The sequence below is a fragment of the Phoca vitulina genome, unplaced genomic scaffold, assembly GCF_004348235.1.
Source record: "Phoca vitulina isolate PV1807 unplaced genomic scaffold, GSC_HSeal_1.0 scaffold2, whole genome shotgun sequence".
Lineage (NCBI taxonomy): Eukaryota > Metazoa > Chordata > Mammalia > Carnivora > Phocidae > Phoca > Phoca vitulina.
This window is the reverse complement of record NW_022589705.1, coordinates 10,681,736-10,696,511: the sequence shown is the minus strand read 5'-3', so window position 1 is coordinate 10,696,511 and position 14,776 is coordinate 10,681,736. Positions and strand designations below refer to the sequence as shown.

Sequence of the window (14,776 nt, the reverse complement as noted above, 5' to 3'; positions counted from 1 at the left end):
GTTTTGTCCTTTTGTTTTTGTCTCATTTGTGATCTTGTCATTTAATTTTGCTTATTTGTGCCTTGTCATAGAAAATTCTTAAATCTGATGCTGTTCAATTTGCAGATCTTTCCTTTTACGGCTTTTTGTTTTTATGTCCTATTTAGAGAAACCTACCCTAAGATCACAAATATTCTTACATTTTCATGAAAACTTCTACAGCTCTGTTTAATGTTGGGCCTGAATTGAAGATGAGTTAGTTTTAGTGAATGGTGTGAGCTAGGGCTCTATTATTATATTATTATTAAAGATTTTATTATTTATTTATTTTAGCGAGCGAGAGAACATGAGCGAGCGTGCCCCAACGTAAGGCTCAATTCCACGACCCTGAGATCATGACCTGAGTCAAAACCAAGAGTAGGGACGCTTAACCGAGTGAACCACCCAGGCGCCCCACTATTATTTTTAATTGGTAAGTAACTGCCCCAATCTTATTTATTGGTTAGCTCACCAGTTTGAGATTCCATCTTCATCATGCTACATTCCCACGTATAAGGGTCTGTTTCTGAACTCCAGTTCCGCAAAATCCAGTCCCATACAGTTTCGCTTGGTATCTACACCACATCTTTAAAGGGCTCCAGTCCCATTTAACAGACCTGTTCACTACAACTGTCCGATCTCACCTTTGTTTCTAGTGCTTGCTCTCAGGGCTTGGGCAAGCACCTCTAGCTTTGAACACAGCTGGGGGTGTAAGGGGATTGTCAGTGTTGCAGGGATTGGATTCACGTCTTGGAAATTTTCCATGTATCCTTACTCTCCTCTGGCCTTTACGCCCAAGAGAAATCCAGCTAGACACCAGTAGCCTAAATGCTATTTATTGAAAAGAGCAGAGAAGAGAGAATACATGCCCCCTAGGGACAGGATGGATAAAACAAGCAGTCCAAGTCCACCTCCTGCTCAGCATATTCTCTTGTTGCCCCACTGGGCCATCTTGTTGTTGACGGGCATCTTCAGGAAGCGGTCAGACTGCATGTAGGTAGCTATCTTCTCCAAAGCCTGAAGGGAGAGCACACCACACCTGATAAAGACTCTAACCCAGTCCAACAGACCCATCCCAAGCCAGGGACATTCACACACTGCTGTCTCGACACCAGCCCTCCCTCCCCCGGCCACCATTTCATGTAGACAGTGCCTTTAGGGTGTAGAAGCCAGAACCTTCCCAAGACTTGAAGGTTTAGAAGTGTCCAACCATGGATCCGTTTACACAAATGCTAGTGTTGAGAAAGAATCTACCACAATGGGGTCCCCTGGAGACCAGGGGAGCCTGTGTTTCTGTAAGGGAAAGGGGCAGGGAGCATCACCTCAAAGCGGCACATGAAAGCCTTCAGATTTGGAAATTCATCCAGGCACTTGGGTTCAAACATACGGTTCTGATCTAAGACATCATAGGTGAGGAAATCCACAAAGGTGAGCTAGGGGAACAAGATGGTCAGGTCTGCAGAGTTCAGTAATACTGGGAGATAGAAAGGCATCTTCCCTCTTTCCTTTCTTCCTACCTTTTCCCCTGCAAACCATGAGAATTTCCCCAGGAACAAGGAGAACTGTTTCAGTTGTCCAGGTAGCTGTTCCAAGTACTGAGGCTTCAGTTTGTCCTGGGAGAGAGGGAAAAAGAGAGCGAGAGTGAGAGAATAGCTGTCGCCATCTTCAGGGCATGGGTCAGGGAGGGACACTTAGCGGCCCCCTTCTCCGTGTGCCTCCTTCTTACTGCCTTCAGTAGGGGTGGCAGGACAGAAAGTAGGAGGGGCCAACACCAGAGTTATAGGACAAATGGACCCCCCCCCCCAATTTCTGAGAGACTGGGTTAGTGGGAAAGCAGAAGTGACAGAATGGAGCCGAATGAACCCCTGGGTTTCTAAGTGCTCCTTTTCCTTGATGCCTGCCTGCTAAGGAGACTCACAAGGTCAGGGCTATAGCACAGTCGTATCAGCTGCAGGCGGAAATCCATTATTTGGTTCTCCATGATGTCCACTCGAATCTTTTCTTCTTCAGTCTCACCACCTATAGGCCAAAAGACGAGAAATCACCCTTAGAATTACCCACCTCCCGGAGAACCGTCAGCCTGGTGTCCCTCACTGGCCCTACCCCACTCACACATATTGTGCTTGCGAGCGATGTAGCGCAAGATAGCATTGCTCTGGGTGATCTTGTTCTTACCATCCATGAGGTAGGGCAGCTGGAAAGAAAAGGACATGTCAGATGAACAACCAACTCTCTCTTGCCTCCCTGCCTCTTTCTCCTGGGGCATTTGAGACTCGCAGGGAAGTGAACAGTAGAGAAAAGAGGCTGTGTTAGGAGGAAGAAGAAAATAAGTAGAAAGTAGCAGTTGGGTCCCCACCTGGTTCTAGACCAGGGTTCTTTATCTCTCCCTGTGTGTATGTGTATGTGCATGCTACGGACTCTTCGTCAGAATAAGATTTTTAAATGCATAAAGCAATTACATATATTTTCACAATTTATAAAACATTCAAGAAACAAAATTATCATAGAGTAATATGTGCCTATTAATGCATTAAATAACAAGCAAGGGTAACAACTATCATAATTTCAAAGTATGATGCATGTAACTAATATTTATGTACTGCCACACATGTAATATAATATGAAAATACCCAATTCTACTAGTGACAAGGTCACAGCCATGGCTAATAACCAATGTCACTTATTACCTATATTCACAATAGAAGGAATTGTTAACTTTTCGTTCGTGCTTAGTGGAAATGAAAATAAACTTTTTTTTCTCAAGTTGAGGCACCCTTGAATTCTATTTATTTTATCCACGTTAAGAGCCCACATTCTAGGTCCCCCTAGACCAGAGAGGAAAGAAGCAAGGAAATATTTGACGGCCTTCCCTTCTGCCCCCTCTTCTCCTAAAGCCACATACGTTAGGAAAGTCCAGGTCGAGCTTGAATTTCACATCCAGCCATTGGCTTCTATCATAGTCGGGAGCTGTAAGAGAATGAAGTGGGACCCAACCTCCTTAACATCCTGCCTGAGGAGCGTGGAAAGATCTAAAGAGATAACCTGATCCTAATACCTCACATTCCGAGGCCCCCAAAGTTAACCATTTACTCTCCGGGCCTATTTAGTAAGTAAACCTTTCAGACACGGTTGGACGGCGGCAGAGGGAGGATCCCCAGCTCGATAAAGGACGCATCCATCTCTCTCCACACGGGACACAGCAGGGGGGGTCCCGGATGATTGGGGCAGATGTCCCACCCGACTTAGGCGTGATACCCCTCTCTGGGCACAAGACGACAGGGACAGTTGGAGGGCCAGGGGGCTTATAGCGCTGGACACCGGATGCACGGATACGGGACGCATTACCTTCCCCGCACGTGTACTGTTTCTCCTCATAGGATGTATCGGTGAACTCCAGGAGCATGCGGATGGCGTGCGCCAGCTGGGGGAGAAAAACCCGCCGTCAGCGCCCGCGCTGCGCCCACCGGCCTCCAACCCCCGCCCGCCAACGTCCCCCTGCCGGGGGCTGCACAAACCGTGCATCCCGCCCAGGCGGTCGTTAAGCGGCCCCCCACCCCCACCGAGATCGGCCCCGGCGGTTTGCTGCCCTCATCCTTCTCCGGGGCCCGGTGACCCCAGACGCCAGGCGGGGTCGGTCTCCGCGGTCGGGGAGCTCGGCTGGGGCGGGGCACTCGGCCGTCGAGACGGCACTCACCCCGCGAATATCCCAGTAACCTAGAACCATGGTCGACTTGGACAACGACATGCTGATGTTCTTTCCGTGCCTTCCAGGACTAGGAGTAGAGCGCGAACGGGCGGGACTTTATACCCGACTTCAGTGGGCGGGGCCAACGCGTGCGCTCTGACTCCGCCCCCACCCATCTCCGCCCCTCCGTCCGCGAGTCCGCAAGACTGGCTCTGGGCAACCTCTGCAGCCTCCCGGGTTGGAGGCTGGGCAGCGGTGGAGGCCGCTGGGTTTGAGGCTTTGCGCTGCCCGGTGGTGGAGCTGCGATCGGGTGGTTAATAGTGCCAGTCAGGGCAGGAGGAGCACCAACAACCCAGGCCGTGAGGGCCCTGGTGAATCCCTGGACGGTGAGATTCATGTCCTAAATTTTTCTCCCGCGGGAGGGGGAGAGTGTTGGGGGCGGGGTGGGGGGTAGTGGGCAAGCGCCAAGAGGTGATAAAGGAAATTTTCAACTTTCAATCTTTGTGGGCCCTGCTCCTGGACTCCCAGGGAAGCTCGATTGTTACCAGGATCAGGATGACTTCACCAAACTTCAAAGCATGGGCTCTGTTTCTGCCCCGAGCACACATTGTACATCTGTTAGCAAATAACCTAAAAGAAACATTTCAACCAAAAATAAGAGTAAAAATCTCCCTAAGTTCTGTTCCCATACTTCCGAAGCCTGCGACCTTGCACATAAGATAAAGTTTGTGATTTTCCTGAAATGTCCTTTATCACTTTGATTTGTAACTCGATGTAACAAAAAACCATACATAACCCTGTAGTAACCATTCCTTCTCAGGAGCACTCTCTTCTTTGTGAAGATTGTGTATCCCGGGCAGCTGTCCTCACTTGGGCTCGAATAAAACTCTCTTCTTTTTCTTTTTCTTTTTTTAGTTCTAGAAGTTTGTTCATTATGTGTTGGCAGTTCTTGGCATAGTAGACAGGATATCGTAGCAACTCACCTGAGAACACCTGGGGGTCGGCGGGAACTCGGTGCTTGGTACCAGCCCCGGCCCCCTGTGCCCCTCTGACTTCTCAGTATTTCACAGCTATATTTGGTGAGTTCCCCTGATATCCAGACCTCCTCAGTCTGAGTTGAAGCTCCTGACTTATTTTCGAACTGTGAAAGGTTACTGGTTGATAATGATCTCTAGGTGGGAATAACCTAGAAGCGGGAGTTGATGGGTTGGTTGTTTCACTTTGGCATTATACTGATGTTATTAATGTAAAGCTTGAATAGATTTTCTGGCTAGAAATAGGAGAGACTAAATCATTCAGTTCTGGAGAGAGGGGACACTTGCTCCTTCCAGCCAGACAGTGCTTTCAGGTGACTGAGAGTCTAGCAGAAGTGTCTGAGGATATTCCTCAAGACCTGTCACAGTCCCGTGCACGGTCCCGTAGGAATTTCCATCTGATAAGGTAATGGCTCCTCTGGGGACACACACTTAAGGATTAATCATCCAGTGCTCTGAGTCCCCTTGGTGGTCTCAGACCTTGCTGGGAAAAACTGAGACACCTAAGAGTGTCTCACAGCTGTTTGGAAAGTGACACTCATGAACAGCACCCTTTCGATCCACCACACTTCATATCCTTAGATTGTATTCAAGGCTTATTCTAAAAATAAAACTAAAACTAGAAGAAATGGGGAACCGTGCCTCAAAGGATGGAAGGACCACCAGAAAACCAATAGCCACCCACAGAAGCTCTGGGGGGCTGCATGTATGGTACATATGAGCCTATACTTGCAAGCACTTACTTAAATGGGAATATTTAAGGATAACCTGAGTCTCATATGGCCCAAATAGCGTTCTACTGACATGTCTGAATTAGTTTCTTGTGCACACAGTTAGAGAAAGCCAGCTACAAGACTAAGTCACCAGACCCTAGGAAGCCATTTGATTCAGTCAGTGAAGGCCCTGGCTTTAGGGGAGGAGCCAATGATCACAGAGGTGCTTTGGCTTCATTTGGTTTGTCTGTTGCTACAGTTTTGGTATCTTTGTACACAACCAGCGGTGTTCTAATAGGAAATGGGAAATAACTAATTAATGGATCCATAAATTATAATGCCATATTATAATCCGATTGGTTGTAATAAAAGGGGGATATTTGGGGGCGCCTGGGTGGCTCAGTTGGTTAAGCGACTGCCTTCGGCTCAGGTCATGATCCTGGAGTCCCTGGATCGAGTCCCGCATTGGGCTCCCTGCTCGGCAGGGAGTCTGCTTCGCCCTCTGACCCTATCCCCTCTCATGTGTTCTTTCTCTCTCATTCTCTCTCTCTCTCAAATAAATAAATAAAATCTTAAAAAAAAAAGGGGGGGGATATTTGAATTTGGGTCTTTAATGTCCTCTCCACAAATATTAATGAAACATAGACTAAACGCGTTTGCATCCTGTTTGCGTACAGGTGTCCATGTGCGTTAGAAACATAAGGTGTTTGCTCTACCTCCGGATGGTATTGCTAAAATTAATTTGTGGAAGAGCTCCGTTTAATTGGCTTAAAGGCAAGCACTTGTAAAAATTGGGCATTCTAAAACTCGAAAGATAAAAGCTCACTCAAATGTTTTTCCAGTTCACATGATCTGGGATAAAATTCTCCAAATTCAGACTTTTATGTTATTCCATAATAAAGACACATCACAGGAAGGGACTTAACTGATGATCCAGAGAGATAAAGATGAACAAAATGTAAGACACCTGACCCCTTTCCCAATAGTCAGAACAATGAGGAGGAGGAAGACAGGCAGATGCTACAAATTCTAAATCCACCCCTTGTACTCCAAGCACAAGCACCAAAATCAGTATCCAACCCACTGCTTACTCCTCCGCCTCTTCTAGAAGGCTGAAATGCAACCAGACAGGAGGGGATTATTTTTTTTCTTAATGTTATCCGAAAACTTTAAATCTGCCTCTGGCCTTACCAGCAGCACCCCTGCTCCCTCTGTCTCTGCCTCTTCCTGTTCCGCTCCCCCACCTGGCTGCTCGCATGGCCAGCACCAATGCCATCTTCCATGCCTCCAGCACCATGAACTCCGGCTCCTCCTACCCTCACCAGCAAAGAGCAAAAGGCACCCCGAGCTACTGGGCTACCTCCTTATGAGGTTCAAACTGAAGCACCTCCCAAATCAACATGAAGGAGTCCAAGGGCTCCCCTGGACTCAAACCGCTCACTTCAGATTTCCCCACGGGAGCCCCAAATAAAATTGACCATTGGGAAAGAAATTGATTGACTTTTCAGTGGATACAGATGCAACAAAATGAAGTATTAAAGCTAAAACAAGGTTGTTGGTTTAATTAAAATAAACATGTCTTTAGAGTTATCCATATCAAATATAATACAGAGAACCAAGTTTTGTTCTACCTGAATCTATTAAGTTTATGTTATCTCTGTTGCAATATGTCAGCAGGAGGGGACTTAAAATAATGGTTGACTTTGTCTCATGAAGTTTTCATGGGTAATTGTTAAGAATGAGTAAGTGAAATAAATAAAAGGGTTTATGGATAAATTTTTAAATAGCTTCCAAAAAATCACTGGTCACCTAAAACTTTGAAGTTGTGCTAAGTTAAATGATGAGTTAGGTTAAATTCATTGGCTATCTAAGTCTTTTCCAGGTAAGATGAGATATTAAAACACTAATTACTAAACATAAGTTTGTCTGCTTTTGGCTTCTTATTGCAGATAAACTAAAGATAATTGAGTGAGTTGGTAAACATGCTTTGTCCCTTATTGAAAGATTGTACTATGAAAAGAAAAGATGTTTCTAGAAGTTATAAAATATATTCGTAAATTTGCCAATCTGAAGATTCTGATGTCATAACTCACAATTTGTTACTAGTTTTCACTGGAGACTAAGGTTTCTCAGAATTAAAATTCTGATAAATATGATTGAGACTGCTGGAAAATGATTTAACAAAGCAACTCTGTACGTAAAAAAATAGATATGTAAGAATGATACAAGGAATGAAAAAATATTTTTGCTGATGGAAAAGAAAATATTTTGTCCTGAAATGAGGCTGGTTATGTAGAGAGGGAAAATTTAGGACAAAATCTAAGTAAAAAAGAAAGTTGTAGAAGGTTTGTGAAGGTGAATCCTTGAAAAAAATTTTGTGTGTGGTCAGGACTGACTGAGATTGGAATAAAGGAGTTTTAAAAGCACACTGATCTAAAATTAAAATTTGGCTTTTCTCTCTGTTAAAAAAAAAAAGACGAGTTATTTGGATTATTGGTCTGCTCTTGATAAGTAATTATAAACAAGTTTTTTCTTCCCTATTTGCCCAGAAAAACAAGGGTTTCCATATTTGTTTTTATCAGGTCTTTGATTACTTAAAAAAAAATAAATCTTCTCAATATTAAAGGAACTGGGTGGCTTGGTTGGTTAAGCATCTGACTTTGGCTCAGGTCATAATCTCAGGGTCCTGGGATTGAGCCCCTCATTGGGCTCTGCACTCAGCAGGGAGCCTGCCGCTCCCTCTCCCTCTGCCCCTCCCTGTGCCCCCCACTTCATGCTCTCTCGCTCTCTCTCAAATAAATAAAAATCTTAAAAAATATTAAAGGAGCTAATTTTGCTAACAACTATACAACCTTCCATAAAATCTCTTATGGCCACCTGGTTAAGCAGTAATTAAATATTAAGTTTTATAATAATCTATGATCCTATGTAGACACATGCTGTAAAACATTCTGAGGTTTTTTTAAATAAACTTTCCAGAAATTCAAATCCTAAATGAAGTCTTTTTGACTAATCAGGCTTGTTAATTTGGTATGTTAATTTACTTGGCAAACACTGTCAAACAAATAATGATAACCCTTAGGTTGTATTTTATGGATAAATGCTATAACTGTTCTAGAAGATACATGAAATTCCTGAAGTTTTCGTATGTCCTGGTATTAGGTCATCGCTTGATATGCTGATTTTTGAAATGTTATATGTCAGAAATAACTGGATTTCCTTGCCACTTATATTATAATGAGCTCTCATATCAGATTTTTAGCCATGTCCATTTTTTAGTTCTTTGTCATTTCTAGTTATTGTTCTAGTTATTTGCTCTTGCAAAATGTGTTTCATCTTCAAGGAGTCTCATAAAAGGAACTTTTGACAAATACAGTTATTTGATATCGTTTTTTAAAATTTATTTGACACAGAGAGACACAGCAAGAGAGGGAATAGAAGCAGGGGGAGTGGGAGAGGGAGAAGCAAGCTTCCCGCTGAGCAGGGAGCCCGATGCGGGTCTCGATACCAGGACCCCGGGATCATGACCTGAGCCAAAGGCATCTGCCCAATGACTGAGCCACCAGGTGCCCCAGTTATTTGATATCTTTAAGATCATAAAACTAAGCTAACTAAAAATTTCCAGAACTAACAGAAAAAGCTGCATTCAAACAAGAATTAATAACATGGGGCTAAATGGATTGAGAAAGATGATTATAGTTTTTTATGACTCTTACTTAAAACTTTGTTGGTTCTCTAATGTTTGCTCTTTCAGATTAAGGAAATTTTCTCTTAAGATATCCATTATCTACAGAAATAGGATAAAAATATTCCTTTGTGAACAAATTGAGACATTTAACTTTTCTCCCTGCCTGAACCCTCTGAAATTCAGAAACCCTCAGTGAGTGTTATTTCTTTCATGGCAATTACAATTATTTACATAAGTTCAATAAAAATCTGTTCTCCTTATAAGAGAACACCATTGGAAACACTGGTTATATTTTCAAGGCTTTGACTGGAATGTCATATTTGAGAGAGAAATGCATAGACTCAGATATGACCAGACAGTTTTAAGGAATTAAGGTTGACCCTATAAAGCCAATAAAGCCCTTTGGAAATGTTGGCCTGATACCTTTGCTTATGGAGTTCTCAACAGCCTTACCAGGTAAGTAAAGAATGTTGCTTCCTGGCAGGTGCAAGAACCTCAGAATGTTTTGGGGACATTGAGAAGAGGAATTCGCCCAAATCTACAGGTATCACAGGCAAGTCTGATGGCAAGTATTTGGCTTGGCTTCTGGCTTCAAGAGGCTACTAAAAGTTCAATCTGGAGATTCATTATGAAAAGTTCCAGAGTTGTCTGATTGGCTCAGTCAGTAAAGCAAGCAACTTTCAATCCTGAGGTTATGAGTATAAGCCCCACATTGGGTATGGAGCCTACTTAAAAAAAAAAAAAAAGTTCCAGCAACACAAGTTTGAAAAACCCTGTATGGTCAGTCATTGCTCTTGCTGAGTAAATAACCAGGCCAAGTTTGTTAAAACTGGACTTGTTTTACAAACAAATTAGTCTTGAATTGGCTATCTTTAAAAATGAAGGTGATTTGGGGGCGCCTGGGTGGCTCAGTTGGTTAAGCATCTACCTTCAGCTCAGGTTATGATCCCAGGGTCCTGGGATCAAGCCCCGCATCAGGCTTAGCGAGGAGTCTGCTTCTCCCTCTGCATACCGTTCCCCCTCATGCTCTCTCTCTCTCAAATAAATAAAATCTTTTTTAAAAATGAGGGTGATTATAGAGAGAAAATATGTTTCAACAACACATCTTTGTAGATATTAGATTTTAGTTTTTATTTATCTAATAAAAGTTATTAGATATCTTTAGTTATTTATCTTTTATTTATATCTAAAATACATTTTAGATTTATTATAAACTAGACTAGATCCTGAATTCTTCTGGCTTCCTCACATATCTTGCTCTGGCTCTCCAAGCTAAGGTTTCCAGTCTTCTTCCATTCTCTTAATTAAAACTGCCCTTTTTTCCTAAAACCCTAAAAACTAATGTTGGACAACCTGAGGTCAGCTTCAGAGAAATTGCCACAAAACTCACGTATAGACAATCTTTATGCCTTTTGCTCTATGGGTCATTCAAAAAGATCACAGGAGACATTTGAATTACAAACCGGAAAACCGCATCTGATTTCCACTCCATCTGAGGATGTTTCAAGCCTGAAATCTGAAAATTTCACTGGCAGCATTCGAGACTCAGACCCTGGGTTTGTCATTTGCTCCAATCTTTAACTTGTGTTTTACTTTTGTTCGCATAGAAATGCCTCCTCCCGATTACTTGACTGCTTGCTAACCAGGACAGAGTCTGTATGATGGCTAACACCACTTGCTGCCCCTATATGAACTCCTTCTGGGAAATAGAATCCATATAGATAAAAGCAGACAGCAAGCCACTTGGTTGCAAGAAGCCCTTGACCACCACACCTGCCTTTCCAAGGTGGCTGGGACTGGTTTACTGATCTATTCTCTTGGATACCCATTGATATCAATTTTAGAAGGAACGATGGGTTTAACTGTACTGTTACTTTTCCTTAAAATATACTTGGGGATAAAATTAATGATGTCATATAGTACCAAACTATGTAGGAAAATATCCAAGTTCTCAGGTAAGGAACTATCTCTGATAGTTCCTTTCTATTAGCACAAGGGACCAAGAATTGCGTCCTACACCATTTTGGTTCCTTCCATTGCAAAGCCCCTATTGCACCCTAATTCAGTTTGAAGCAGTGACAGATGATGGACCTCCACCCATGTTCCATAGAAATGGAATGAAGGACTGACAATGGGAAATCACAACAGGAAAAAAACTTAGCATGTCTCACTCCATGTTGCTTCTATATCCCTTGCTCCTAGGAGCTTTAAATATTTTTTTTAAAGATTTTATTTATTTATTTGGGAGAGAGCATGAGGGGGGGAGGGTCAGAGGGAGAAGCAGACTCCTCGCTGAGGAGGGAGCCTGATACGGGACTCGATCCCAGGACTCCAGGATCATGACCTGAGCCCAAAGGCAGTCACTCAAACAACTGAGCCACCCAGGCGCCCTAGGACCTTTAAACTAAAAACTTTTGCTTAGCCCAGGACGTAGGTATGTTACAGCTAAGACCTGCAAGAACTGCTCTTTACCCCAGACCTACCTCACCTGAATAAATAAAGAAGTGGCCAAAGTGGTCATCGTTTTGGTTCTTCGAGATTAAGGAAAGATCATAACTCAGGAGAATTGGGGTAATGAAGTTAAAACTAACAAAAAGTTTTAAAATTTGTTTTTCAGACAACTGCTTCCCCCAATCAGCTATTGTGTCTTTTCAGACCCCATTAACAAACTCACTAGCTGTCCCTGCAGAAGCCTGGACTCAAGGTCAGCTGATAATGGTTCCAGCCTGTGAACAAACAAGGCTCTGCATTCCTTACCAGAGACAACAAGTCTAAGACCCCATCCAGGTCATACCAGCTCTTGGCGCTTGCCCATAGCCCCTTCTCTTTATCCTAAGAAAACCTCCTGATGTCAGGGACTGAATTTTGCCTTCTTTTGATGTTAAGTCTCTGCCCTGAAGAAGCATGGGAATATATGTTATGTTTGCTCCATGCACATGCTCCATCTTTCCTCATAAATAATCATAAATTTCCCTACCCTTTTATCAAAATGTATGTAAAGGATTCTTTGGATTTTTTTCTTCTAAGTCTGTTTCAACAGCACATGGGTTTCTTCAAATTCTACTTATTGGAATTCTTTTACTGTCCATCTATCTTTGTTATAAATGTTATATCAAAACTAGACCATCTAAGCCAAGCACACGTATTATGTTTGCTCATCAACTGGCCTTAATAGAGAACATATAGCACTTGTTTTTTAAGATTTTATTTATTTATTTGACAGAAAGAGAGAGAGAGCACAAGCAGGGGAGTGGCAGGCCGAGGGGGAGGGAGAAGCAGGCTCTCCGCTGAGCAGGGAGCCCGATGCCGGGCTCCAATCCAGGACCCTGGTATTCATGACACGAGCCGAAGGCAGACGCTTAAACAACTGAGCCACCCAGGCGCCCCTGAACATATATCACTTTTACGCTTCCCACCATTTATGTTACAATAAATTTTCCTCAACAAAGAACTCTAGGTAAAACACACATATATATATATTCACACCTAGCAACGAGGGACTTGATATAGCCAGGACAGACAAGCCAGTCACCTTGGCACCGAGGGACATAAAATAAGGTTGATCTTCAGTGCTTTCTGAGGAAAGATTAGTGATCCAAAGGGGGAAATGATAAAGGAAATTTTCAACTTTCAATGTTTGTGGGCCCTGCTCCCGGGCTCCCAGGGAAGCTCGATTGTTACCAGGATCAGGATGACTTCACCAAACTTCAAAGCATGGGCTCTGTTTCTGCCCTGAGCATACATTGTACATCTGTTAGCAAATAACCTAAAAGAAACATTTCAACCTAAAGATAAGAGTAAAAATCTCCCTAAGTTCTGTTCCCATACTTCCAAAGCCTGTGACCTTGCACATAAGATAAAGTTTGTGATTTTCCTGAAATGTCCTTCATCATTTTGATTTGTAACTCTTGATGTAACAAAAAACCATACATAACCCCGTAGTAAACACTCCTTCTCAGGAGCACTCTCTTCTTTGTGAAGATTGTGTATCCCGGGCAGCTGTCCTCACTTGGGCTCGAATAAAACTCTCTTCCTTTTGTTTTTCTTTCTTTTGCAATTCTAAAAAGTTTGTTCATTTTGCCGTGGACAGAGGGGCTGAGACTCTTGACCACCAGGAAATTGCTATCGTTGAGGGTGGTGGGAAGGCAGCTACTAGGATTTCTGGCCTGGCCTCCACAGCATGGCCTCAGGACACTGAGCCCCCAGCCCCCTAGCCCGGGTGTGGGAAATCACATTTCCCCTGTAGCTTGTTGAAGCAAGGTTGGGACTTTTTAAAAGGACACGTCACTAAAAGGAAGAAGGAAAAAAGTGCAAACACATAGGGACAGATGACTTAAGATGCCCGGATTTCTCTTCCAAGATAACAAAAGGCCAGTCACAAATTAACTTGAGGTAAAAGACGAACATGTTTTGTTTGCTTAAGATTTTTATTTGAGAGAGAGAAGGAGAGAGAGAGAGCACGAGCAGGGGCAGGGGCAGAAGGAGAGGGAGAAGGAGACTCCCCCCTGAGCAGGGAGCCCCAGGCTCCATCCCAGGACCCTGGGATCATGACCTGGGCCAAAGGCAGACACTTAACCGACTGAGCCACCCAGGCGCCCCACAAGATGAATATGTTTTGAACACCTATGATATGTCAGGCAAGAATCTAAATATTTCATATAGGTTGGCTAACTTATTCCAATTCAAGCTTCGCAACAGTTTTGTGAAATAGGTTTTATGCCCATTTGATGAAGATAAGCAATGGCTGGAGAGGTGCAGTTGCCTTTCTAAGCTTCAGTTTCCAGGGGTGGCCTGGGATTCCAACCTAGGTCTGTCTAATAGCATCACCTGTGCCAGGTCCACTGAGCTTTGGGTGCCCTGGCAGCCCCTTACCTCGTCTCAGTCTTTGCTGGGAAATCTGGGGAGCCCTGTGCTAAAACACTTGGGTTTTTTGTTTTTGTTTTTTTTCTGGTCCTGAAGTCTTTCCCTGTGTCTAGGACTCCTTCAGCTCTATGAAACCCCAAAGGGTGATGGGTTAATATCTCGTCTCCCCATCCCAAGAAATTAACTTCGGCCCTTGACGGTCAGACTCTAAGAGTCTCGCCTTTTTTTCTCTTTTGTGAAGGAAAGTTTTGGCTTTCCTATTCAGTGTGACCAGCTAAGAGAGGTGATTTTCAGAGGCCAGGCACAGGCAGTCCAAAAATAGGGTACTCTGGGGCCCAGACAAAAGAGAGACTTAGGGGAACATCTTAAGAACCCTCCAGGACCACTGATCACAGACACATCAAGCCTTCTCTGTAGCCAAAAGCAATAAAAGAATAACCTCTGTTCTGTAGGGAGGAGAGTCCATGACAGTTATGAGACTTAAAAAGGCTATGTATATTAAATATTAGAAGCCACAAACAGTCCAAACTCTTCACTTAACCTTTGAGAAAATAGGCACCCAGAGTGTGAAGTGACTTTACAACAGGTCAAACAGCCGATTGGTAGACTTGCAACTTGTAGTCCAATGTTCCTTATGCTCCGCCACTAAAGAGATAAGCCGGGGCGGGGGGCGGTTTGGGGAGCTCAGGGTTGGCTCACCCAACAGGAGGAGGGGACCACAGTCGTTTTAAAAGAGGAAGTTGCCAAGTGGAGCCTGGAGCAGCTGACGTGTTTG

The 14,776-nt window shown here is 43.6% G+C and overlaps 1 protein-coding gene across 1 annotated transcript; it reads right to left on the bottom strand.

Annotated features, from left to right (window-relative positions):
- Positions 1-840: 840 nt before the first annotated feature.
- On the bottom strand, positions 841-3,787 carry LOC116639500 (glutathione S-transferase Mu 3). The gene is made up of 8 exons (XM_032415932.1): positions 3,713-3,787; positions 3,364-3,439; positions 2,921-2,985; positions 2,131-2,212; positions 1,937-2,037; positions 1,536-1,631; positions 1,341-1,451; positions 841-1,035 (listed from the first exon to the last, which is right to left on the bottom strand). The coding sequence occupies exons 1-8, from the start codon at positions 3,761-3,763 to the stop codon at positions 937-939; spliced, it is 681 nt and encodes a 226-aa protein (XP_032271823.1). The 5' UTR covers positions 3,764-3,787; the 3' UTR covers positions 841-936.
- Between the last annotated feature and the right edge of the window lie 10,989 nt (positions 3,788-14,776).